Source organism: Aquarana catesbeiana, linkage group LG12, assembly GCF_042186555.1.
Source record: "Aquarana catesbeiana isolate 2022-GZ linkage group LG12, ASM4218655v1, whole genome shotgun sequence".
NCBI lineage: Eukaryota > Metazoa > Chordata > Amphibia > Anura > Ranidae > Aquarana > Aquarana catesbeiana.
The window spans coordinates 154,852,684-154,880,334 of record NC_133335.1 but is presented as its reverse complement, the minus strand read 5'-3'; the positions used below and the strand labels follow the sequence as shown (position 1 = coordinate 154,880,334).

At 42.9% G+C, this 27,651-nt stretch overlaps 1 protein-coding gene across 1 annotated transcript in view; it reads left to right on the top strand.

Moving 5' to 3' along the window:
* Positions 1-27,651, top strand: part of KCNH4 (potassium voltage-gated channel subfamily H member 4) — a gene marked incomplete at its 3' end in the record, with an annotated part of 923,392 nt that overhangs the window by 396,309 nt on the left and 499,432 nt on the right. Inside the window, 1 exon segment of the mRNA XM_073606110.1 lies at positions 13,346-13,473. Within this exon segment, the coding sequence (XP_073462211.1) occupies positions 13,346-13,473 (128 nt within the window).

The following is a 27,651-nucleotide window of genomic DNA, read 5'->3' as shown; positions in this document are numbered from 1 at the left end:
TCACTGGAAATGTGCATGGTGACCTTACCTGTGTGTCGGTCATATTTTTGAGGTAAGAGGCAGCAAAGACAGGTGGTGGGACACAGTGGTCGAGAGCGTTTCTTTACCATTTGGAGCACTGTGATAGACAGACATGTTTAATATTAATTTATCAAGGATTGGTGTTAATATATATTTTGATGTATGGTTTGTTACACTATAGATTGAATATATTTTTATGGTATTCATTATGATATTTGTGTTTTTTTCATTTTGTATTGATTCATCAGAATTGTTACGAGTTTGTGTAGTTCAGGAGTAGGGATGAGCTCAAGGTTCACTCTGAACTTTTGCCGTTCGAGTGTTTGTCTAAATGCCAGACTTTTTACTTGTTAGGCACTACTATATATGATGGATTCCTTCATATTAGTGGTAACTAAGGAAGCGGCGGGTGTCAACACCTGTTGGATTCTTAGCAACCAGTGATGTCACCTGGCACCTTTTATTTACTGGCTGGAAATCCCCAGCCATGCAAGCATATGGAATAGTGCTGACCTCACTGACCAAATAAGGCCATGGCCAGGGCCAAAACTAGGGGGGCAGGGGGGCACACGCCCCGGGTGACGGATCTAGGGGGGTGACACCAGGAGTTTCGACACCCCCTGGGGGGTGCAGAGGAGGCCCTTTACTGAGGGGGCTGCAGATGTGGCCCTGGACTGAGGGGGAACAGCCGAGGCCCTGGACTAGGGAGGTGCAGAGGAGGCGCTGAAGTGGGTGGGAGGGGGGGTGCAGACAAGGCCCTGGACTAGAAAAGGGTTGGTGTATCAATGACCCTGGATTAGGAGAGGAGGCCCTGGACTAGGAGGGGAGTACACAGGAGGCCCTGGACTGGGAGGTGCAGAGGAGGCCCTGGACTAGCAGGGGAGTGCAGAGGAGGCTATGAACTAGGGGATGCAGAGGAGGTTTTGGACTAGGAGGGGAGTACACAGGAGGCCCTGGACTGGAGGGGGTGCAGTGGAGGCCCTGGACTGGGTGATGCAGAGGAGGCCCTGGATTAGGAGGGGTGTACACCAGAGACCCTTGACTGGGCTGTAGAGGAGGCCTTAGACTAGGAGGGGTGTGCAGAGGAAGCCCTAGACTCCCTTGACTAGGAAATGGTGGTAGGTGTGGCAAAGGCCCTGGATGGGGAGTTCACAACATAAATAAGGACATTTATCAATTGTTGCAAGTAATGTCAAACAGGAGCAGAGAGACAGGTCCTGTGATAGATTTTTTGTCCTCTGACCTGTTTTCAGCTGACAGTAGGCTGACGTCACAGAGCCGGTTCAGGCAAGTGAGCGATTCCTTTTTTTTGTGTGTACCATGTATTGGGTGGAAGACACCCGCTTTCCGTGACCTGACCTACCCACCCTTAGAATCCACTATCATATCTTCTTTTCCCAATTTTCCTATTTCATTTTCTCTATATATCTGTCAGTTATTCACTGGCCATTCCATGCATATTGATTTAATTCAGTGCATACCATCTTTTCCATCCCCCTCTGCTTAAGCTATTTGTCCTATCTTCCTTTATTACTCACTTGCTCACTTTACAGTTACTCCATCTATGGGTGGTGGTACTGGAGTCTTTCTGGTCCCAGTCCCGGGGTTGCAATGCACCCAGTTCGCTGCCCTCCGTCCATCCCACACAATGGTGGGGGCGGGCCGCGACCTCGGCGCATCGACGTCATGATTTCATGTCCCACCATCTGACGCTGCAGTGCGGGTATCAGTGACCTATTCCATCGGGGGTCACGGCGGCAGGCGGAAGGGAACCCACCACGATTGTACGTATCGCGGGTGGGACCCTCGATTGGACGTATCGCGGGTGGGACCCTCCCTCTATCCTGCACGCCTCATGGACACCCCTTCATGATGTTGGCATGGACACGCCCCCTGCCCGGGGTACATAGCGGCGGCCTTTGGCCGGTCCGCTCCATGCGCCGCCGCAGCATGTAGGGAGATGACCAGCTCGCACTTCACCCGCACCTCACAGGTAATTTCCCCTACTTACCCATTTGCCATCCATGCTACCGTAATTTTGCTGCAACCCCTACGGTACACATACATTTCCTCTTATTGCCACTATATTCATTTTACCACCACGTTGTTCATTGTTTTCATTCATTATTTGCCCACTCTTTACACATACATTTATTTTCTTTTGTGCAGTCATGGATGGCTTATTCACCTTGACACACCCCTACTCACCTCCCATCGCCACCCTCACTCATACACTCTTTTCCTCCACAGTTTCCCATGTGTGCTGCGGCTTGGCTTTTCCCATTCCCGCTTGGCGGTGGCTTTTGGGGTGTCCCGGCTTTGGTGGCGGCCGCTGTCCTTGGGTATTTTTGGGGGCTGGTCTCTGCCTCAACCCCGGGTAAGACTTTGTTTACCCAGACCACTGAATAGCCCCATTACATTGGCTTATTCTCCAATCTATGTGAATCTGTGAGTATTACTAAAGCTTATGTCTCCTCTGCACCCCCCTGTTAATTAATAGACTAATAGTTGTTTCATTACTTCATTTTTAGTCACTATGCATCCGAACTCCTGATGACTGGTTGTAAGCCAAGAAACGCGTTGAGTTACCAACTTATGGATGCCTATACTCTACTATTTTGAATATACCCCTCTCTTACTGTAACTGTACCAATTGCATTTTGTATGTTTCTGTTTGAATGTTTACATCAGCTTTATCATGTCCAATAGTGAATTAAATTGACAAACTTTTTATGAATACCAGATGTAAATCCTTTGTGATTACGCTACTTGATTTCTATTATCAATTTTTTATCATGGATTATAAATTTTAGTTGGTTATAGGTTAATTTAATTTGATTTTGACCAACTAGCTTTTATCAACCCTTTGACATGTCTCACGCAAAGTCCCGCTTTAGCCCTCCTATTCTTTTTTCACACCAACAGGGATGGAGACATGTCATTGCTTTAAAATGGATGCATTGGTAAGGACAGGTCACACCCCCCTTTTTTTGTGCGTAATAAATAGTCAGGGGTCTGGAGCAGCTCTGGTCTTGTCCTGCTGGAGAAGTTTCCAGCCTCAGGGACTGCTGCCCCTTTGAGGCAGTCTTGCTGGAGTTGGCTAATGTTCACAGAGGTTAAAGCTGTGGCAGAGCTGGGGGGGGGGGGGGGGTTATTCCTAATTTCTTTTGGAGCTAAAAATTTTGTCAGGAAAACTCATTGGGAAGTGCCTGGTGGAGGCTGGGAGGTGTACAGGTGCCCTGGGATATTGTGAGTACTCATCCAAGCTCAAGATCTATTTATTGTGTGCTCTCCTACTCCTGGGGTGCCAACTGTAGCTTATTTTGAGATTGCTTCTACAGGGTCTCATATCTGGTATTCCCCTTTGTTTCTGGCTTAAAGACTGTTTAAAGAAGTTTCACCTAGTGAAGTGTGTCCTCCTGTTCCAAGTCAGCATTTGTTTGGAAAATCCCATACCACCCCAAACCCTCTCCTGTCACAAGTTCTACAAACAATAAATCTTAAAAAGACACCCCCTAGATTGGAGCCAGAGTGAATTTACTTACCTGTGTGGTTTGTAGCCTCTGCACTGTTTGGGAAAGAAACGGAAAAAATAAGCAGCTCCTACAGAGGTAGTGCAACAATATTTTTTTTTTTTACTCTTTTTTTATTTCATTTCATTTTTTGCTATCACAAATGGGCTAACAATTAGACCCCCATTGTGTCTCCTACCACAGATCACGCTCGATTAGCTGCTACCTCAGAGAATGACAGCTCTGAAAACTGGAAGTGACCAAATCCTCATCACTTATGGGTTCATTAGTCACCGTTGGAGTCGTATATCGCAGACACCAGCGGTGGTATGGGATAATCACTTCAGAGCCCCATAAAAGTGCTCAGGCTGCTCTAGAATCTTTTTCCTTAAAGCCCATTGCCGCAAAACCAAGCTCACGGCTGCAGCAGTTTGGACATGGGTTGAAAAAGATAGAGCAGAGATGAGCTCAGGCATGTTCAGATATTAGGAGCCAAATGAGGAAAAGCACCACTCCAGGCGAGTAACAGATGAACCCTGTCATGGCTCCTACTAGTAGATGCCTGCTCGGCTCTCCACTGCGGTCACAGGAGAAACAAAAAGACAGCTGCACACCACAGTGGGTTGCTATTTGATGCAAACCATTTATTCCACAGGTGACAGCATGTATGCAGCCCATGATACAGATACAGTTTCACACAACATGGTGCGTATTCGTAACCAAATGCCGATAACAAATGTTATGATTAAGCACCATGTTGTATGAAACGTGTCAACATCTTCTGTATCTTGTGCTGCATATATGCTGTCATCGTTGGAACAAATGGTTTGCATTGGATAGCACCCTGCTGTGTTGTGCTGCCGTCTTTTTGTTTCTCCCATGTTCAAATCCTAGTCTGAACCCACCTGAGCGATACAGTCAGAGAGCTGTCACTGAGACTGAGATGGGGAATCCCTGCCTTGCTCTTCTTTTAATAGGTAAGAGGGAGAATCTAAATTATTTATATTGAATTTAAGCCCATTTCAAAAATATGAGGACCATATCCACATTTGGCCAGAAGAGACAATAAGTATGGGCAAACATAAGTATGCACAGCTGCACCAGATTTTGTGTGCATTCGTTTTAGTAAATCTACCCCTATGTGTCCAGTCCACACTCCACCAGCCATGTCAAGGAAACACGATGTACTTTCACCTTTATTTAATGATTCATATTCTATAAAGACCCCTTTTCTGGGGTTGTAAATAAAACAAAAAGTAAATTGCCTGTAAAAATTGTGTTTTTGATATCCTGTGTGCATGAGGCCTAAAGGTCCCTTCATATTATCTGTTGCATTAACGCAACATGCTATCATGTGTTGGTACGTTGCATTATGACAACCCATTGATTTTGATTGGCTGGGTAACATGCATCTTAACACACGAAATATTCCACAGGCATCTTTTTTTAGACAGCACACGTGCGCACAGCATGGCACAATGGTGCAATGCAGTGAGGGTGCACCGCCTTGTACTGTGTGTTGGGGTGGTATTTAAAATGAATGGCACTGCATTGCATTGCATTGCAGTACATGCCTTGTTGTTAGTAAACTGAGCATTTTTATAACTTGCTACATTAACGCACCAATGTGAAGGAAGATTTGTTTATTTACCCTACACTGCTTGAAACTTGACATCTCCATTCTCCCTTTGGACATTCTGTTTCTTATAAGTTTATGCAGAGTGTTTAAATTAAAGGTGTATGTGATAATTGAAAATTTCACCAAATCTGACATCACCACAGTTACTGGAGAAAGACCTGTTTTTTATCCCTGGCATATCACTACATGATGTTTGCAATCCTCCTAAATGTAAGTGCAATCTTCTATAATAAATCATGGAGGTTTACAATATTACACTTTGTTGAGCCTTTACTTTTATATCCCATGATCCATTGCGAGCCTGTTGGATCCATCTGGCTGTTTGACGTATCCCCAGGGCCATCTTTAATATTGCTTGGGCCCTGGGCAAACATTTTCTTGCACCCCCTCTCCATTCTGAGACATACAAAAATAGCAGGTAGACTCAAAATCAGTTTACTGCAGCAGATCATGGAGCGATTGCAATTGGTTGCCAGAGGTTACAGCCTATCCTTACTGCTTACTGGCTGGTTGCTAGAGGTTACAACACATCATTTCTGCTTGCTGATTGGTTGCTAGAGGTTACTGCACATTATTAGCGCTCACTGATTGGTTGCTAGGGGTTACATCACATCATTACCACTCACTGATTGGTTGCTAGATATTACAGCAGATCACTACTGTTCACTGATTGGTTGCTACAGGTTAATCCATATCATTACCGCTCACTGAGCAGTGGAGCAATACCAAATAATTGAGCAAGTAAAGAGACACATTAATACACATACTACAGGAGAGGATCAGAGAGTGCAGACATACTACAGGAGAGGGTCAGAGACTGCAAACATATTACAGGATAGTGTCAGAGCCTGCAAATATACTGGAGAGCATCAGAGACTGCAAACATACTGCAGGAGAGTATCAGAGACTGCAAACATACTGCAGGAGAGGGTCAGAGACTGTGGATATACTGCAGAAGATGACCAGACACTGCAGACATGCTACAGGAGACAATCTGAGACTGTAGACATACTACAGGAGACAATCTGAGACTACGGACATACTACAGGAGACAATCTGAGACTGCAGATATACTACAGAAGACGAATCAGAGACTGTGGACATACTACAGGAGACAATCTGAGACTGCAGATATACTACAGAAGACGAATCAGAGACTGTGGACATACTACAGGAGACAATCTGAGACTGCAGACATGCTACAGGTGACAATCAGAGACTGTGGACATAGTACAGGAGGCAATCAGAGACTGCGGACATACTACAGGAGACAATCTGAGAATGCGGACCTACTACAGGAGACAAATCAGAGACTGCGGACATGCTACAGGAGACAAATCAGAGACTGTGGACATACTACAGGAGACAAATCAGAGACTGTGGACATAGTACAGGAAACAATCTGAGACTGTTGACATACTACAGAAGACAATCTGAGACTGCGGACATACTACAGAAGACAATCAGAGACTGCGGACATGCTACAGGAGATGGTCAGAGAACTTTTTAGCAATCATGCACAGCAATGCACAGATTTACAGTTGAATAACACAGCTCAAGGTTTCAGCAGTCAGGCATTATATAGGTATAAAGACATACCTGGCCAGCCAAGCTCACTACATACTTTCAGAGGCGGCGGGTCTTTCACTCTATGCTCTCACTACAACTGCTCCACCCTAAGCATATAGTAAGAATACAGCCTCCCATGTCCTCTGTACGCTCTGCAAAGCCGTCATTGGGGCCGTCAGGCTTAAGCGGCAGCTGCTTTGGGCTCAAAGATTGAGCCCAGGGCAGGCGCCCCGTTTGCCCCGCGATAAAGATGGCCCTGCATATGCTCATTACTGCCAAAGAGTGACCTGTGCTGATGTCCCTGCTACTGCCATGGAATCCAACCCAGTTATTTAGTTGAGCGTATATTGACCTCCCTGGGCAAGGGGGTCGCCGGCATTCCGTTAAGCCTCTGGTGAGGGTATTTTTGGTGTCACATCCGCTATCCCTGGATCCATTTCTAAATCTAACACAGAGTTTATTTGGGACTATATTTATTTTCTTTCACTCACTTTGGAGGTGTCTCTGGACTTTCTATGGACATTATTTATTATGTGTTTATCACTATTTAATTATTATTTAAATGAATTGTCATTTAGCCATTTATTTAGTGTTATTTAGGATACAGTTCTAGTTTGTATGTGCTGCACTTTTTTGATGTTTGTTTATATACAGTATGTTCAATTGCAAATGTAGTCTTGCTCTAATGTCTCCTTGGACAGCTAAGACATTTTCCTGGCACATCTTTCTTGTCAGTTAAATTGATGCAACTCTTTCTGGTTGTAGATGCATGCACTTTGACACCAACTGTTGCAAGAGTTGCCTGCAAATTCCACATTTAATGGGCCGTTAACACGATAGGATTTTCCGACAACAAATGTTGGATGTGAGCTTGTTGTCGGAAAGTCCGACCGTGTGTAGGCTCCATAGAACATTTGTTGTCAGAATTTCCGCCAACAAATATTTGAGAGCAGGTTCCTAAATTTTCCGACAACAAGTCTTGTTGTCTCTTCCTTCCACGCTTGCTTCCAGGCTGTGGCTCTGGTGTTGGAGTTGTGGCAGGAGGTGGAGGAGGAGGATGGTCCAACTCACACAGGTGGGTTTTGCTTGTGAGTTCTCCCCTCAACCCCTTATTTAGGGCCATATATATCACTTCCTCACAAAAGAGGCATTGACCCATCTCCATTTCCTGCATTTTGTTAGCAGCCATGCAGGCATAGGCCTCAAGAAAACTGGGGGGGTTCTGAGGGCCGCAGAAGCCTGCCAAATTAACCCAAGTGCTGACTCCTCCACGCTTCTCCCCTTCCTGGGCCTTTTTGTTGAAGGCAGAGGGGAGGGACCTGGGATTCGGTCAGGCTACTGGGCCCGGCCACCTCCTGGCTGCCACTTTCCACAGCCTCCTCCTGGCTGAGGCTTTCCTGTGTATGAAAAAGGGACATAGTTTTAGTTTATTGTTCATCAATCACACAATTTTGAGAAATCTGTTTAACTATGCTATACCTGACTCAAGCTGGGCTCCTCCACATCTTCTTCCTGGGTGGAAGGCCAAAGTTGGACGTCAGAAGCCTCAGCTGGGGTGGAAGGAAGAGTGGAAGGAAGGGTTGAGAGTGATGGCCTGATTTCAGTCTGGTCTGACAGAAACCGTAGTCTGTCATAGTACCACAGCCTGGGAACATAAATGTCATCTGCTGCTGCTCCTGATCTCATGGAATCCTGGACCTTCTTGCGCTCCCTATTTTAAGTGCTCCTCGGACCACCAATTTTGCACTTCAAATAGTTGATGTCTGCCCTGGGGATCTGTGGCTTTACAAATTCCAGCAATTAATCCAGTGCTGCCTTCCTCTTTATTCGATTTGTAAAAAAGGGGTGTTTTGTCTGCCACAGACAGGGCAGCTCTCTGTACAAATCAATTAATTGGGGGAGGAAATCATGATCGTTGAATCGATCCATTTTACCTGCAAAACACAACACAAGACAAACCCTAATGTCAGGCTAAACTCTCCTAATCTTGTCCCAATATAGACGTCAATCTATAAGCAGTATAGGCCACTGATGCCCCAAGTCAAAATTGTACTTTCGTTAGAACAATCGGCACTTCCGCTGCTCCTTCCTCCGCTCACAGATCGTACGTATGACGCACGGGTGTTCCGCTTTATATACGTTAAACTCCACCTGCCCCTGACCTTCTTTCTAGCAGCACATGGTGGAGAAAGAACAAGTGCATGAAGACAGCAGCAACGATGAAAGCCCGGAGCCACGGACGATCCCAGAGGAGATTTATAGCCTCAAATATGGCCTTTGTAGAGATGGGGGAGATGTGGACATCTTGAAGAGGGTCGACTATGATGGGAAGCATGGACCTTACCCAAACCTAAATGTGAGGAAGGCCAAGATCATGACTAAAGTTGTGAAAAGTCTGCACAGGAATTTTGGGGTATGATGATCCAAGGATCAATTGAGGAAACGCTGGTCAGACCTGAAATTGAGGGAGCATGATGAGTACAGAAGGATCAAGAGAGTTTTTCAAAAAGTAAGTAGTTGTCCTGTGTTACTATTATTATTATTATTACTTGCATGCTGCTCCATGTGCTTTTCTTTACTGTTGTACAGTTTAAAATGGCAACTTTCAGGTTTGTGGGCACAGTAATCGTTCGTAGTAAACATTGTTCGTTCGCCCACTAATAGAATGTTTTTGGCAGATGCAGGTTAACTACATTTGGTCATGGCTATTTGTATTAAAAGAAGTTTATTACATTGTTGTCTAGATGGGTTTGTAACTAGAATTAAATACAAACTTGATTCCGTGTAAGGAGAGGACACTCAGCAGCTATTTACATATCTGGATGCAGGAGCACTAGTGTGGGACACCAGAACAAACTTTTTAGGGTGTCCCACACAGGTGCTCCAGTGGATACTAGGGGTGCCTCCATGTGTGAAACTTGACCAAAAAAGGTAAGTATTCCAGCTTGAAGAAAGGGAAAAAATCATGTCTCCAGCTTGGAACTCTGCCAAAACAGACAATTGTACGACACTTCCAAGCAATGTTTCATATTCCTATTTATGCCCTCAAATATCTGTGTGCTCAGTATATCTTTTTTTTATTCACATAGGGGAGAAAAGACTTGGGACATCAGAGGACACCAGGGACCCCTCACCTCCTAAAGAAGGGGAAATCCCCACACCACAACCAGAGGATGTGGAGGAAGGAGAGGTTTATGAATTGGGCGAAATAGTGACCACAACAGATGAGTGTCTGAGACCACAGCTTCAGGTAATAGATAGATGTCTGCATATTTATAATACATGGTGTGTTTTTTTATTTTAGGTGATGTGGAAGAAGAAACACATTTCCCAAGTGCAAGTACACACGTCCTCATCAGGGAGATCATGGTGTGCAATCGTGATTTACAGAAGATCAAGGAAGACATCAATGATGTGGAAAAAAGACTCAAAAACATCATTAATGTTTTAGGCAAAATCTAAAACACAACAACATTTTTGTAATTGTTTTTTTTATAACTTTTCTAAAAAATGTTGAAAGCCAAATTTTGAAGATGCACACAGTGTGTCAACATGTGCTATCTGCCATCACGGGATATCAATGTACGCGTTTTGTGGGTGCAACCCCTTCCTCGCAACTAAAGTAGCTGAGAGGAAGGGGTTGCACCCCCAAAACACGTCCATTGATCCCCCATGATGGGAGCTAGCACATGTTGACCTTAGGCATGGGATCAGGAGGGAAATCCCCATTTTGACTCTCAATTTGTGTGCCTCTTCAAAATTTGGCTTTCACAGGGGTGACATCACCCCATCTGATGAAGGCAATATCAACACAGTTTGGACATACTAATGTCTGATATTGCCTTCAATTTATCTAATTTGAACTTTGTAAGTTCCTGAGTTGTGTATTGTTTTATGGTTTTAAACATGCCTGTTTAACACAAAAAAGGATATTTCTACTGTCAAAAAAAAAAAAATTATTAAAAAAAATGTTAGTTTGTTAAAAAACACTTTTCTAACGCACATGTGAATATGCACAGAGTAAAAATTGTTCTACTTAACAATGTGTGGCTTCTTCTTTCAATGCTCAATATCGGTTTTTTGAGTAAGTTGGTGTTTACAGTGACAATGGGGGTTATTTACTAAAGGCAAATCCACTTTGCACTACAAGTGCAACAATCAGGCCATATTCGTCACTCCAAAAAATTAATTCATGGTGCTGAAAATTATGAATATTTTTATCTGTAATGCATTACATACATTAACAACAAAAACAAGGTGAATTTGTAGCAGACCCACAACATAATAGTTAGCTGAAGAAGAGATTGTCACTTCATGTATCAAAGAAATTACGTTTGCACTATTGAAGAAAATGGCCAAAAAGAAAAGCCCATTGGATAACCTAGGAGACAGCTAAAAGAAACACAAGCAGTAAATCAAAGGAAATATTATTTCAGTTTAAAATAATAATGTATTTTAAAAATGTTTCTTAAACAATTTCTGGCATATCAATGGCCCCCCTACCTGCAAAGTACTCCATATATTTTAGACGGACCTCGCGGGCACTTTGGGGGGGCAAGCCAGGACGGCCAGCTTCAAGCGCCATCAGGGTTTGGTCTTGAAATCTGGCCTCAGGCCCAACTGAGGCCACATAGCTTATAGAATTTCTCCTTTGGTTTGGGTGAGGGTCCTCATCAGGAACGGCCGCATCAGGTGATCACCCAGCCCAAACGCTTGATCAGCGACAAAGATGAACGGCAGACCAGCCACGTTGTCTTCCAGAGGTGGCAATCCCAAGCCACCACTCTGGAGCCATCCGTAGAACTCGGTCTGGGCAATGACTCCACCATGCGACATCCGGCCATTGTTCCCCACGTCCACAGAGAAACTTGTATGTTGCTGACACCACCGCCAACATCACACTACTATTAAACCCCTTATAGTTGTAATAGTATGACCCCGAGTTGGGGGGTGGGACTATGTGGACGTGTTTCCCATCGATTGCCCCTCCGCAGTTGGGAAAGTCCCACCGCTGGGCAAATTGGGAGGCCACAGTCTGCTATTCCTGTGGCGTTGAAGGAAACTGTGAAGTGAAACAAGAAAAAAAAAGAGTACTTTTGCACATAACATTGCAAGCAGATTAGACACAAACATTCTTGGTCAACATCAGTATAACATTTATTTGAAGGAGTATTTAAAGACAAAAATATAAGGTCCACTTATCAGATTCCTCACCCCCTCTGATGGCCCATTGTAAAAATATTAGGGGGGGGATGTTTTGGACAGGTAACCCTCTCCACTTCATTGAGAGATGAATGCATACATAATGTGTGGTAATTTGGCCGGCCCCTCCTTACTTTACACTATTGGCAGCCCACTGGACAGGTAAGAAGTGTCATAATCCAAAAATAGGAATACACACTGTACAAATTGAAGCACATTTTTACATTCTGCAATTACCTATAAAGATAACAGGAGAACAAAACTTTAAACGGTACTATTTGAAAGTATTCAGGCAGGCCCTTTCACTACATGCTTTGGTGAATTCATCCATAAATATGATCACAAAAGAGATAGGTATAGTGTGTATGGGTTTGGCAAAGTCAGCAAATAGAGGATTGGTATCGGTTGACTTAGCGGTTGGGGAGAGGGAGGGTTCCAAATGAGTTTGGGACCCCAAAAAAAAGCCTCTGGCACTCTGCCTGAATTTAAGGACAAATAACATTTGTACACATTTTAGGAGGTGTTTAGGGTAAAGCACTACTATGGAGCTGACAAAATACATTGTTAAGTGACCAGGCTAGGTGTGTATGGGCCCAGGATAGCATGCTGGGGAGGTTAGTGAAGAACGAAAAAGGAAAAACTTCCAGCATGCATGAGGACAAAGCGGACATTCACAGCATATTACAATCATGGTAATTAGGGAATGATGAAAGAAAACCAGATACAAACCCACAAGCACAAACTGAAGAACAATAACGATCTGAAAAGCACGAGGCTGAAAAGCGCGAATCATCTCTCACCAAACTTCTAATAACACGAGATTAGCAGAAGGAGCCCAAAGGGTGGTGCACTTGGTATTGAACCTCCCTTTTATAGTGCCGTCGTACGTGTTGTACGTCAGCGCGTTCTTGAGTTCGGAATTTCCGACAACATTTGTGCTACCATGTGTATGCAAGAAAAGTTTGAGCCAACATCCATCGGAAATAAATCCAGGATTTCGTTGTCGGAATGTCCGATCGTGTGTACGCAGCATAATAGTAAAGAAAACACCATACCCTAGATGTCTGAGTTTTAAAAGGACAGGTTTCACCTGCATACTCCCTAAGGAGGTTCTAATCTTTGGAATACCTAATTTAATGGATTGTATTATGATTAAGTGATGGTAAATGTAATGGTAGGCTTACTTTTTTCATGTGACAAATCTCAATTTTCTTTCATTTAGATAATGATATGCTTTGTTCAAGTATATCATCTATCCCTGTAGATACTGTTTGAATGAGGTTCTAAAGTTTACGTGTTCAAATGTTGATAAAACAGTTCCATAGGGTGTACTTACTTTCTCACACGGCAGTACAGTATATCATAAGGCAGAGTGCCCCTCAAAATCTTCTTCTCTTAACAGATAAACAGAAGAACCGTCGTTCTGGGGCTTCTCATTTTAGCTCGACAAGAAGACAAAGCCGGACCATGTTGTGCCACCTTACTGGCCAAGTCTCTGGGCGAAACAAGAGTGACATTAAACTTAACAATGTAAGTGCTGATATAACATTCACAGAAACCTGGTTATAATATTTAAAGTTTGATTGGCAGGCCTCTGATTATAATTATTTAAAACATTTTTTATTTGGGAGCTGACAACATTGTGCATTCAACCTCTGGCATGGATGCATCATGATATATTTCTATTTACACAAACAGCAGCAGATGTCATTAGTCTATGTCTCATGTACTGTATCTATCAGTCATTACAAATAACCTCTCCCTATAACTGCATTTTATTCCTTAGGAAGTACCCCATTAGCCATACCAAGGACTTAAGCTGGGTACGTGGGATGAAGAAGACCTAAATAGTTATATAAACCTAATAGCTTCATACAATAGCAAGGAGATTTTGTTAAAGTGGACCATATCAGAGCTTGCATATGATAACTTATAGGCTATGCATCACACACTGTAATAAAAGCTGCAACACCAAATGGGCTATGCATTACTAAATACAAAACTGATTGCAATATGTGCTGAAATACCAGAATCACATAAAGTAAAAAAAACTCTTTAATTTAAGTGATACATTTTGATGTGAAGGTATACTGATTCTCTGAATAAATTATAGTGTAGATGGGTATAGTGATTAACTGAGAATTGATATCACGGTGCTCTGAGTTAGGGGATGTATATAGTTAAAACTGTTAATCTTTGTACATTCCATGAAGTTGGCACATTGTGCCAGGGAGATATAGAATTTTCAGCTAACAGCTGTTGTATTACTGGCGCTTTGCTAAATAACCTTCGGCAGATCCTATCAGTCTCTCCATTAACCTCTGCGCTATAATCTGGTCCTGCCAGTCTGCTTTGATAAGGCTGCTCTGAGCTAGTACAGCAGAGACATTTGGTGCTTTTGTAACAGTAAGATGTATCTACTGCTAGAAAAAAATGAGACCTGGCCTAATCAGATTAGAGCAGAAAGTGTAACAGATAAACAGGATTATGTTACTCAATGGGCCAGATCAAAGGAGCAATCTTATTGGCCCCAAGAGGAATTCAGATCATGCTGTGGAGACAGCAAAGTGACAGGCAAATGGCAAAGTGTAAAAGCCAGAACTTGTACTTGTGGTAGAACAGAATCAACTAGAAGCACTCTGACCCATGTCAACTAAATAGTGTTTTCCCAGGAGACCATGAAACCAGCAAACCAATTACCCAATAAGCAGCAATGACTGTCACAGGATTTTCACAGCTCTCATTTCTGAATGTAACAGTGACTTGCAGCTTAATTGGTGTTGATGATCTCTGGTTATATTTATTCCTTATTAAAAACCATCCGGTCACATTTACCACTAAACCTAAACTGAAAATATGCCTTTACCTGTCAGATGATTTTATTAATATTCCTGCATGTACCTGGCTTGTTTTTGATATATTTACATTTGCTGGGAAACTTAGCATAGCCTAGTTTCCAATGTTTTGATGCTTTTAAGCTGAAAGATTCAGTCCACAGGATTACTGAACACTAATACCGCGTACACACGATCGGACATTCCAACAACAAATGTTCGATAGGAGCTTGTTGTCGGAAATTCCGACCGTGTGTAGGCTCCTTCGGACATTTTTTGTCGGAATTTCTGACGACAAAAATTCCGAGCGTGTGTACACAATTCCGATGCATCAAATTCCACGCATGCTCTGAATCAAGTACAAGATGGAAGCACTCGGTCTGGTAAAACTAGCGTTCATAATGGAGATAGCACAGTCGTCATGCTAAAAATGTTTTAATCTTTCAATGCATCGCATTCTCTTCTTCTTTATAATGCTAGAATAATGAAGTTGTTTTGCTGCTGATATTCACACAGTTCTCACAAACTGATTTCTTTATTATTTCTCGTGATCTAATGAATAATATTTGTTATTTTTTTGGTCAGATCTATTTTATTTTTATAGTGATCTTTTTTTCTTTATCTTTTCATGAAGATCTCCATTTTTTTTGTTTGTTTTTTATGAAGATCTCCTTTTTTTTTTTTTTTTTTATAGTGATCAACTTTTTTTTTTGCTTTTTTTATCAAGATCTCCTGTTTTTTTTTTCTACTGATCTCCATAATATTTTTTGTCGTTTTGTGTGTCAAGTTACCACAACACCATTATTAACTTGTATTTTTTAACCTCAAGGAGGTTGTTTGGTGTTGGTGTCCCTTGTTAATTTGACATTGTATTTTTGAAATGTACCTGGCTACTCACAAACAAAACTGTCCTTTTTGAAGTAAAACACATAGGCAAGTATTTGTGAAAAAAAAATTGCCATTTATTATGGGTCATAACCAAATAAAGAGGAAGGCAACGCTGGCAAAACTGGTGAAATTGGCGAAGCCTTTGTACCCCAGGGCACACATCAACTATTTTACAGCCAAAATTGGTAGCATGATGAGTCCATATAATAGTGAGCACAATCCGGTCCAGGACTCCGAGAGATCAGGAACAGCAGCAGATGACATATATGTCCCAAGGCTGTGGTCTTACAGCCTGCATCTTTTGTCAGACCAGACTGAACCCAGCCCATCACTTTCTTGTCTTCCTTCCAGGCTTGCTTCCAGGCTGTGGCTCTGGTGTTGGAGTTGTGGCAGGAGGTGGAGGAGGAGGACGATGGTCGAACTCACAAACCTGGATTTGGCTTGTGAGTTCGCCCCTCAACCCCTTATTTATGGCTTGTAAGATAACTTCCTCACAGAAGAGGCGTTGGCCCTCCTCCATTTCCTGCATTTTGCAGGCTGCCAAGCAGGCATAGTCCTCTTGAAGACTGGGGGGGCTGAGGGCCGCAGTAGCCTGCCGAAGTAGCCCAAGTGCTGCCTCCTCCATGTTACTCCCCTTCCTGGACCTTTTTTTTAAGGCAGAGGGGAGGGACATGGAATTTGGTCAGGCTACTTGGCTCGGCCACCTCCTGGCTGCCATTTACCCCCGCCACCTCCTGGCTGCCACTTTCCTGTGTATGAAAAAGGGACATAGTTTTATTTTTTGGTTCATCGATCACACACAATTGTCAGCTCATGGCTGTTGCAAATTGAATGTTAATAAATAGAAAAGACTATCCTTCTGACCCCAGCATCTTCATTCTTGTCCCAATCATTTGTGGCCACTACTGTCTATTGATATGTAAAACACTCTGTTAAATCAGAAATGAGTGATCAATACTAACATCTAGTTAACATCATTAATTTTTTTGACAAGAAATATGTTGAACAATGCTATACCTGGCTCAAGCTGGGCTCCTCCACATCTTCCTGGCTGGAAGGCCCAGGTTGGACGTTGGAAGTCTCAGCTGGGGTAGAAGGAAGCGTTGAAGGAAGACTGGAGAGTGCTGGCCTGGATTTCCTCTAGTCTGCCAGAAAATGCAGTCTGTTATAGTACCACAGCCTGGGTACATAAATGTCATCTGCTGCAGCTCCTGATCTCTGGGAATCCTGGACCTTCTTGCGCTCCCTATTATAAGTGCGCCTCATGCCACCAATTGTGGCCTTCAAATAGTTGATGGTTGCCGTGGGGATCTGCAGCTTCACAAATTCCAGCAATTGATCCAGCGCTGCCTGCCTCTTTCTTTTATTGGTATAAAAGGGGTGGTTTACCTGCCACAGACAGGGCAGCTCCCCAGTACTTATTAATGAATATGGGGATAAAGACCTGATCATTCAATAGATCCATTTTCTCTGCAAGACACAACACAAGACAAAAACCCTAATGTCAGACTAAAAACTCTTGTAATCTTGTCCCAATATAGGCCTGAATCTATAAGCAGTATAGGCCCAAGTTAAAATTGTACCTTAGTTATCACGATCGGTGCTTCCACTACTCCTTTGTCTGCTCACAGATCGTAGGTACGATGCACGCGTTTTACGCTTTATATACACTGCGCACGCATGAAACTCTGCCCGCCCCTGACCTTCTATCTAGTATATTCCCCGCCCCTTCTCTTTCGGCGCAGTGGGAGAGCATATGGCGGAGAAAGAACAAGTGCATGCAGACAGCAGCAACGGCGATAGCCCGGAGCCACAAATGTCCCGATCCCGGAGGAGATTTAAGGCCTCAGATATGTCCTTTGTAGAGATGGTGGAGATGGTGGACATATTGAATAATGCCGACTATGATGGGAAGTATGGACTGTACCCAAACCCAAATGTGAGAAAGGCCAAGATCATGACTAAAGTTGTGAGAAGTCTGCACAGGAATTTTGGAGTACTACGATCCAAGGATCAATTGAGGAAACGCTGGTCAGACCTGAAATTGAGGGAGCAGGATCAGTACAGAAAAATCAAGAGAGTTCTGCAAAAAAGTAAGTAGTTGTCGTGTGTTTCTATTATTATTATTACTTACATGCTGCTCCATGTGCTTTTCTTTACTGTTGTACAGTTTAAAATGGCAACTTTCAGGTTCATGGACACAGTAAACATCATTCGTTCGCCCACTAATACAATGTTTTTGGCAGATACAGGTTAACTACATTTGTTCAGGCCTATTTGTAGTTAAAGAAGTTTATTACATTGTTGTCTAGATGGGTTTGTAACTAGAATGAAATGCAAACTTGATTCAGTGTAAGGAGAGGACACTCAGCAGCTGTTTACACATCTGGACGCAGGAGCACTAGTATGGGACACCAGAACAAACTTTGTAGGGTGTCCCACACAGGTGCTCCAGTAGATGGGAGTGGAAAGTGTAGCACTAAAGAGCAAACAGTGTTAGTAAACTGTATGAATACATATGTAACCATGTATAGATAAACAGTACTAAAAAACTGTGTGAGTACATAAAATAACTAAAAATGGTGAAGTGTAAACATAAATAAGTCCCAACAAAGTGAAAATTAAAGGGCTGCTGCTGAGTCCTGGATATATCAGTCCCAAAAAACGACAGATGTGCCACAAACACAGGGTCATTCATATGCAGAGACCAGGGACAGTTGGATGTATATCTGGAGGTATGACATCAATGGTACAATAAAGATGGGTACTCTTACCAGAGCCAGTGGACCTGGATGTCAGCGACACCAGGTCGAACGAGCATGGATAACTGGAAGCATAATGAAGCAGGAACGGTCCGGAGGGTCCAGGAGGATCATTCAGTGGGTCCGGAATGGTCAGCAAAACCTCCAAAGGTCCAGTCCTCTCTCAGTGGAATCGTGATGATGATGATAATAGCCGACAAGCATTAAAAAAGCAGATGGAACGGTCAGACAAGCTCAAATAGCGGAGATTATGTGAAAACAAGAGGAGAGAGCTTCCAATGGTGTAGGTCAAAAAGTTTGGTTTATTTTACATAAAAACCAGGCATACAAATAAAATGTGATCACAAAGAATAAAAAAAACAATATGGGGAGCGGAGAAACCAAGCCCAGGGCATACACATAAAAACCCGGCATACAAATAAAATGTGATCACAAAGAATAAAAAAGCAATATGGGGAGTGGAGAAACCAAGCCCAGGACAGGTAACCCTTTTAATTAGGGAATGATGAAAGAAATACATTACATTAGCAAACATTAAATACATATAATGTGATGTTAAAGGAGAAATCTTACCTTATTATCTTATTATTGTCCTTCTGCAAGACCTGAGTGATGGCAGAACAGGTCTCCGGAATAATCATCCCCAGAGCCTAGGGGGAGATACCTGTCGAGAACTTGATGTCCTGCAACGTGGCGATGAGCCTCTGTTCGGGAGTGATGGCTTGCCGTATGCAGGTGTCCTGCCTTGTAATATAAGGGGACAGCAAAGCCAACAAACAGTGAAAAACGGGGTCTGTCATCCAGTGTTAAATCCTGAAATCATCAGGATTATTCTCACGGATCTCCCGCAACAAAGGCATGCTGGAGCAACCAATTCTTCGTCCATGAACTCCTCCGCGCCCTGTTCATGGACTGGGCTTGGGTCAAAGTAAGAACCCCAACATCAAGCCCCTGCACAGCACGAACTCTACGATGAGTATGTACCTGCAACATGGCTACAAAACGGTCGGCTGGTCAGAACGAACTAACAGAACGCACTGAAAATCAGAAAGGCATGAGAAGAGCAAGCTGAAAATCAGAAACGAGCGGACAAGAATGCACTGAAGATCAAATACGTAATATAAAAATATGCACTGAAAACGGGATACGAACTGACTACACGCACTGAAAACCAGATACGAACCCACAAGCACAAACTGAAGAGCAGTAACGATCTGAAAAGCACGAGGCTGAAAAGCGCGAATTGTCTCTCACCAAACTTCTACTAACACAAGATTAGCAGAAGGAGCCCAAAGGGTGGAGCACTGGCTATTGCACTTCCTCTTTATAGTGCCGTTGTACGTATTGTACGTCAGTGCGTTCTTAGCAATCGGAATTTCCGACAACATTTGTGCGACCGTGTGTATGCAAGACAAGTTTGAACCAACATCCGTCGGAAATAAATCACAGGATTTCGTCGTCGGAATGTCCGATCGTGTGTATGCGGCATAAGGATGACCTTCAGTTCAACCAAAAAAAAAAAAAATCATACAATCCCATATACACAATCCTTCACCCACAGTTGATCCAGTCGAAGGCAAAAAACTCCAGCAAAGCATTCTCCAATTTGCTACAGCTGGGGAAAAAATTCCTTCCTGATCCCCCGAGAGGCAATCGTACTTTCCCTGGATCAACTTTACCTATACATGCTAGTATCCACTTATATTATGTACATTTAGGAAAGAATCCAAAGCAATCTACTGAGCTTGCCAGAACCACCTCTGAAGGGAGTCTATTCCACATTTTCACAGCTCTTACTGTGAAGAAACCTTTCCGTATTTGGAGATGAAATCTTTTTTCCTCAAGACGTAAACAGTGCCCTCTTCTTGTCCTCTGTGATGACCTTAAAGTGAATAACTCAACACCAAGTTCACTATATGGACCACTTATGTATTTGTAGATGTTAATCATATCCCTCCTTAATCTCCTCTTCTCAAGAGAGAATAAATTCAGTTCTTCTAATTTTTCCTCATAGGTGAGCTCCTCCATGCCTCTTATCAAGTTGGTTGCCTTCTCTGCACGTTTTCCACTTCCCCGATATCCTTTTTGAGAACTGGTGACCAAAACTGAACTGCATATTCCAGATGAGATCTTACTAATGATTTGTACAGGGGCATAATGATATCACTCTCTCTGGAGTCCATACCTCTCTTAATACAACAAAGGACTTTGCTCGCTTTGGAACCCGCAGCTTGACATTGCATGCTATTATTGAGCTTATGATTTACCAAAACCCCCAGATCCTTCTCCACTATGGATTCCCCAAATTGTGCTCACCCTAGTACCTTGTTTCCCCGAAAATAAGACCTAGCGTGATTTTCGGTGATGGCTGCAATATAAGCCCTACCCCCCAAATAAGCCCTAGTTAAAGTCCTTGTAGGTCGGTGTAGGCAGGGTAGGGCTTATTTTCAGGGAAACAGGGTAGGGCTTATTTGGGGGGTAGGGCTTATATTGCAGCCATCATCGACAATCACGCTAGGTCTTATTTTCAGGGAAACAGGGTATGTATGATGCATGCATATTCTTAGTCCCCAAGTGCATAACTTTACATTTATCAACATTAAACCTCATTTGCCACTTGGGGTGGGTAGTGGGGTCCCCCAGGGTTCTGTGCTGGGACCAATCCTATTTAATTTGTTCATAAACGACCTGGAGGATGGGATAAACAGTTCCATCTCTGTATTTGCAGACGATACTAAGCTAAGCAGGGCAATAACTTCTCCGCAGGATGTGGAAATCTTGCAAAAAGACCTGAACAAATTAATGGGGTGGGCGACTACATGGCAGATGAGGTTCAATGTAGAAAAATGTAAGATAATGCATTTGGGTGGCAAAAATATGAATGCAATCTATACACTGGGGGGAGAACCTCTGGGGGAATCTAGGATGGAAAAGGACTTGGGGGTCCTAGTGGATGATAGGCTCAGCAATGGCATGCAATGCCAAGCTGCTGCTAATAAAGCAAACAGAATATTGGCATGCATTAAAAGGGGGATCAACTGCAGAGATAAAACAATAATTCTCCCGCTCTACAAGACTCTGGTCCGGCCGCACCTGGAGTACGCTGTCCAGTTCTGGGCACCAGTCCTCAGGAGGGACGTACTGGAAATGGAGCGAGTACAAAGAAGGGCAACAAAGCTAATAAAGGGTCTGGAGGATCTTAGTTATGAGGAAAGGTTGCGAGCACTGAACTTATTCTCTCTGGAGAAGAGACGCTTGAGAGGGGATATGATTTCAATTTACAAATACTGTACTGGTGACCCCACAATAGGGATAAAACTTTTTCGCAGAAGAGAGTTTAATAAGACTCGTGGCCACTCATTACAATTAGAAGAAAAGAGGTTTAACCTTAAACTACGTAGAGGGTTCTTTACTGTAAGAGCGGCAAGGATGTGGAATTCCCTTCCACAGGCGGTGGTCTCAGCGGGGAGCATTGATAGCTTCAAGAAACTATTAGATAATCACCTGAATGACCGCAATATACAGGGATATGTAATGTAATACTGACACATAATCACACACATAGGTTGGACTTGATGGACTTGTGTCTTTTTTCAACCTCACCTACTATGTAACTATGTAACTATGTAACTATGTAGATGCCCAATTAGACAATGCATTGAGGTCAGCTTGTAAGTTGGAGACATCCTGTAAGGACGTTAATTCCCTGCATAGCTTAGTGTCATCTGCAAAGACAGAAATGGTACTTTTAATCCCAAGACCCTATATAGCCCCCGTAATAGGAGGTCTACGCTCTCTGGTAAGAGCACGTCCATATATGTGGCGCCAGTGAACACACAAGGTGGAGGGAATCCAATTAAATTTTGGTTTATCTTCGTTAAATTTTTCACCATTTGGGACTTTATTTTTGTATTATACTTTGGACTTGATATTTTTTGTTATTCTTTGTTCCTTTTTTTCTAGTGCAACACAGTTTTTGTACACATCTTCATACAAATGTGACCAACATTGTGAAAAAATATATATGAACAGTACTGTGCAAAAGTTTTAGGGAGGTGTGAAAAATGCTGTAAATTAAGAATGCTTTCAGAAATAGAAGTGTTAATAGTTTATTTTTATCATTTAACAAAATAGAAAGTAAAATGAACAAAAGAGAAATCCAAATAAAATCATTATTTGGTGTGACCACCCTTTGCCTTCAAAACAGCATCAAACCTTCTAGCTACACTTGCACACAGTTTTTAAAGGAACTCTGCAGGTCAGTTGTTCTAATCATCTCGGAGAACTAACCACAGATCTTCTGTGGATGTAGGCTGCCTCAAATCATTCTGTCTCTTCATGTAATTCCAGACAAACTCAATAATGTTGAAATCAGGGCTCTGTGGGGGCCAAACCATCACTTCCAGGACTCCTTGTTCTTCTTTATGCTGAAGATAGTTCTTAATGATATTGGCTATATGTTTGGGATCATTATCCTGCTGCAGAATAAATGTGGGGCCAATCACATGCCTTCCTGATGGTATGGGATGATGGATAAGTATCTGCCTGTATTTCTCATCATTGAGGACAACATTGATCCTGACAAAATCTCCAACTCCATTTTCAGAAATGCAGCCTCAAACTTGCAAGGAACCTCCACCATTAGGGAGGGGCGAACGTTTCGGTCCGAGCATAGGTTCGGGCCGAACTTTCGCTGTTTGGAGAATAGCCGAACAAACGGGTCGTCCGACTGTTTGTTCAGCCCCCCGAACCAACCACAATGTGTTGCGGCACTGAGCAGTGCATTGCAAGCCCTGATTGGCTGAAGCAGTGAAATCTTTAGCCAATCAGGGCACAGAGCACTGTCAGAGTCATGATTGGACACTGTCATCATGACTTTATCCAATCATGGCTCATTCCTGCCCCACAGTATAAAATAATTCTTTCAATGGCAGCCATTTTCAGTGTGATTTTGGTGTGGAGCGAGATAGAACAGGCCTCTGTTCAGTGCTATTAGTTAGTTAGTGTGCTATACTGTGCTATTTTGCTTCAATTGTCAGTGTAGAATATTAGTTTAGTGTCAGTCTAGGGATAGTGTGAGTGTAGGGGGACCATCATTCAGCTTTGCATAGTGTGCAGCTAGAGTAGGAGCCGCTCAGATAGTTTCACTGTAGTGTAGAGAGACCGCATGTCATTCATACATACATTAGTGTAGAGTAGGGACAGCTCAGATAGTTTCAGTGTAGTGTAGTGAGACCGTGTCTGTAATCTTGACATTAGTGTATAGCTAGGGTAGGGACAGTTCAGATAGTGTCAGGGTAGTGACGGTTGAACACTATTTATTTAACAATCTATTTGATTGTGTTACTGCCAGTTTAACGCTATATACTTCTGTGTGCGCTACTGCCAGTTTAACGCCATATAGTTCTGTGTGCGTTACTGCCAGTTTTACGCCATATAGTTTTGTGCGTTACTGACAGTTTAACACCATATACTTCTGTGTGCGCTACTGCCACCTCTTTACATTGATTAAAGTGCATCTACGTAAAGATTTCAACTTCTTCTTTACATTTGCTTATAAGCACTGCCCCCTCCCTCCCAATAATGTCTGGGAGGACAACAAGGAGAGGCAGACGTTCCCTTGGCACTGTAAGGGGGCCAGCAACAAATGTGTCCACAGGTAAAGATGGACAAGGTGGTCAGTCCTCAGGCAGGGCATCATTTCCTCTGTTTATTGAGTTTGCCCATGCTATCCAGCCACAGCATGCAGAGGAGTTGGTGGACTGGCTTACTAAACCTTCCTCATCCTTTGTCACGCAAGCAGAGACAAGTGTGCAGTCCCCTGCAGTTGCCAGAGTGGATAAACCTGCCTCCTTGTCCACGTTTATTCCTGTCATAGCCCCAACATCAGCCATTGAGGAGTCAGCTGAGTTATTTGACCACAGCGTCAGCCACTTGCACCTTGATGATGCCCAGCCATTACTGGATTCAGATGTTGGTTCTGAGGTTGAGGATAACAGGAACAAGAGAAGAGCCTAGAGAGAGGGAGGAAGACTGATAGACAAATTGGAATTCATGTTCCCCAAGCCGCAGCGTATTGCCAAGTTGTTTCTAGTGGTAACGATGAAGATGGAGGTGATGGAGATGATGAGATCACTGATGCGACTTGGGTGCCAGATAGAGCAGAGCAGGAAACTAAAGGTGAGGCGGCACAACCCCAAGGAGGCCGACATCAAGAAAGAGTAGAGAGCAGCCACCTTATTCCTTCACATTCTGCAGCTGTTATCTCCCCAACTCCCCAAAGCTCAGCTGTCTGGGCCTTTCTCAGCACATCTGCAGCAGATCGCACTGTTGCTACCTGCAAACTGTGTCTCAGGCACATCAAATGTGGCAAAAACACCAACCATATGCATATCATTGCAATTTTTTTTTGCCTTCATCAAGAGCACCTCTACAGGGTTATGGTGGGAAGGCGCCCCCGACACCCAAAGAGTAATTTTTCTGCACCTGTTTGACAGGTGCATATCATAGCAATTTTTTACAGCAAGGCCAAATCTTGCTTTCATCAAGAGTACCTCTATAGGATTTCGGTGTGAATGCGCCACCGACACCCAAAGACCAATTTTTTTTACGCACCTGTTATGTCTATCCAAAGTCAAAGTGACACCAGAATATATCCAAAAAATCTCTAATCTTGTTTCCAGTGCACTACATGGTAGCCTCATCATATACACTGTCTCCCCAGCTGTTGCTGAGCAAAATAAATGCAGCTTGCAGGGAAAATTTCATTTTTTATGGCTTTATAAATGCAATTATTGCTACAGCATAGTCTAGACATGGTACAGAACTGCCACTTTACAGGTAGACTAAGGGGACCCCCAGGCACTATATTGGAAGGAATTTTTTATTTTTATGCTTTCACTTTAAAAATCAAAATATCACTGCTCATTTAAAAATGACATTTTTCACAAACTTTTTTTTATTAATACATGTCCGCCAGGGCAGTACCCGGGCCCCTATAACCATTGTATGCCCAAATACTTGCATATAAGCCTTCAAAATGGGCACTTTTGATTTTTGATGTTCGAGTCCCATTGACTTTAATGGGGTTCGTTGTTTGGGTCCGAACTTTTGAGGTATTCGAAAGTTCTGGTGCGAACCGAACAGGGTTCCGTTCGGCCCATCCCTATACACCATGCTTCACTGTTGCTTGCAGAAACTCATTATTGTACTGGTCTCCAGCCCTTCGGCAAACAAACTGTCTCCTGCTACAGCCAAATATTTCAAATTTTGATTAATCAGTCCAGAGCACCTGATACCATTTTTCTGCACCCCAGTTCCTATGTTTTCCTGCATAGTTGAGTCGCTTAGCCTTGTTTCCATGTTGGAGATATAGCTTTTTCTAGCAAAAACTCATAGATGAGTTTTTGCTAGAAAAAAAAAATTAAGCTAAAGTCAGCATGAATTCATGAAATACAGAAGTTGTCAGACAAATCTGATTTCTTTTTATGAAAAGCAAAACCTTAGACAAAGGAGTGGCTGTGGAAGTGGTATACCTGGATTTTGCAAAAGCGTTTGACACAGTTCCCCACACATGACTAATGTGTAAGGTAATGTCTACAGGCTTGGAAACAGTTTGTAAACTGGCTAAAAGACCGTATTCAGAGAGTAGTGGCTAATGATTTATACTCTGAATGGTCTAAGGTTATCAGTGGTGTACCCCAAGGTTCAGTGACCCCTACTTTTTTAATAAATGTATAAATGATAGAGGGTCTGAGTCTAAAAGTACCAGTTCAGTCTTTGCAGATGACACCAAGCTATGCAGCAGAATAATGTCCTTGCAGGAGGTCTCCAACTTACAAGTCAACCTTAATGCACTGTAATTGGACAACTATGTGACAAATGAGGTTTAAGATTGATAAATGTAAAGTTATGCACTTGGAGGCTAAGAATATGCCTGCATCATATATACTAGGTACAACTGGGGGAATCAATGGTGGAGAAGGATCTGGGTGTTCTGATAGAGCATAAGCTTAACAACAGCATACAATGCCAAGCTGCGATTTCCAAAGCCAGCAAAATCCTTTCTTGTATTAAGAGAGGTTTAGACTTCACAGAGAGCGATATCATTTTGCCCCTGTACAAATCATTAGTAAGACCTCATCTGGAATATGAAGTTCAGTTTTGGGCACCAGTTTACAAAAAGGATATTGGGGAACTGGAGAAGTACAGAGAAGAGCAACCAAACTGATAAGAGGCATGGAGGAGCTCAGCTATGAGGAAGGATTAGAGGAACTGAGTTTGTTCTCTCAGGAGATTAACGGGTTCCTGACCGGCAGAATGGCTCCCCGGTGTGAAACCCCATACGGGTATGGGGTTCCTTTAAGAGCCGTCAGAGGGTGCGTGCAGCGTGCCCACTGCACGGTGGGGGACCCAGTGCACGTGGCCAGTGGTCGCGATTACTGCCGGCCACGCGTGATCGTGTGCACAAGGGCCAGCACAAGGATTTGTGTATGTAAACACACAAATCCCTGTGCTGTTAGAGGAGAGGAAATGTCGTTTGTTCCTACTATGTAGGAACAGTGATATGTCTCCTCTCCTACTCGGCCCTATCCCCATACAGTTAGAACACACTGAGGAAACACACATTTAACCCCATGATTGCCGCTAGTGTTAACTCTTTACCTACCAGTGTCATTTACACAGCAATCAGTGCATTTTTATAGCACTGATCACTGTATAAATGTCAATGATCCCAAAAATGTGTCAAAAGTGCCTGATCAGTCCGTCGTAATGTCGCAATACCGCTAAATATCGCAGATCACCGCCATTACTAGTAAAAAAAAAAAATAAATAGATAATAAAAATGCCATAAATCTTTCCCATAGTTTGTAGACACTATAACGTTTGTGCAAACCAATCAATAAACGCTTATTGCGGGTTTTTTTAATCAAAAATATGTAGAAGAATATATATTGGCCTAAACTGATGAAGAAATTTGTTTTTTAAAAACATTTTTGGGGATCTTTATTATAGCAAAAATCAAAAAAATATATATTTTTTTTCAAAATTGTCGCTTTTTTGTGTATAGCGCAAAAAATAAAAACCGCAGAGGTGATCAAATAGCATCAAAAGAAAGCTCTATTTGTGGGAAAAAAAGGACACAAATTTAGTTTGGGTACAGCATTGCATGACCGTGCAATTACCAGTTAAATCGATGCAGTGCCAAATTGTAAAAAGTGCTC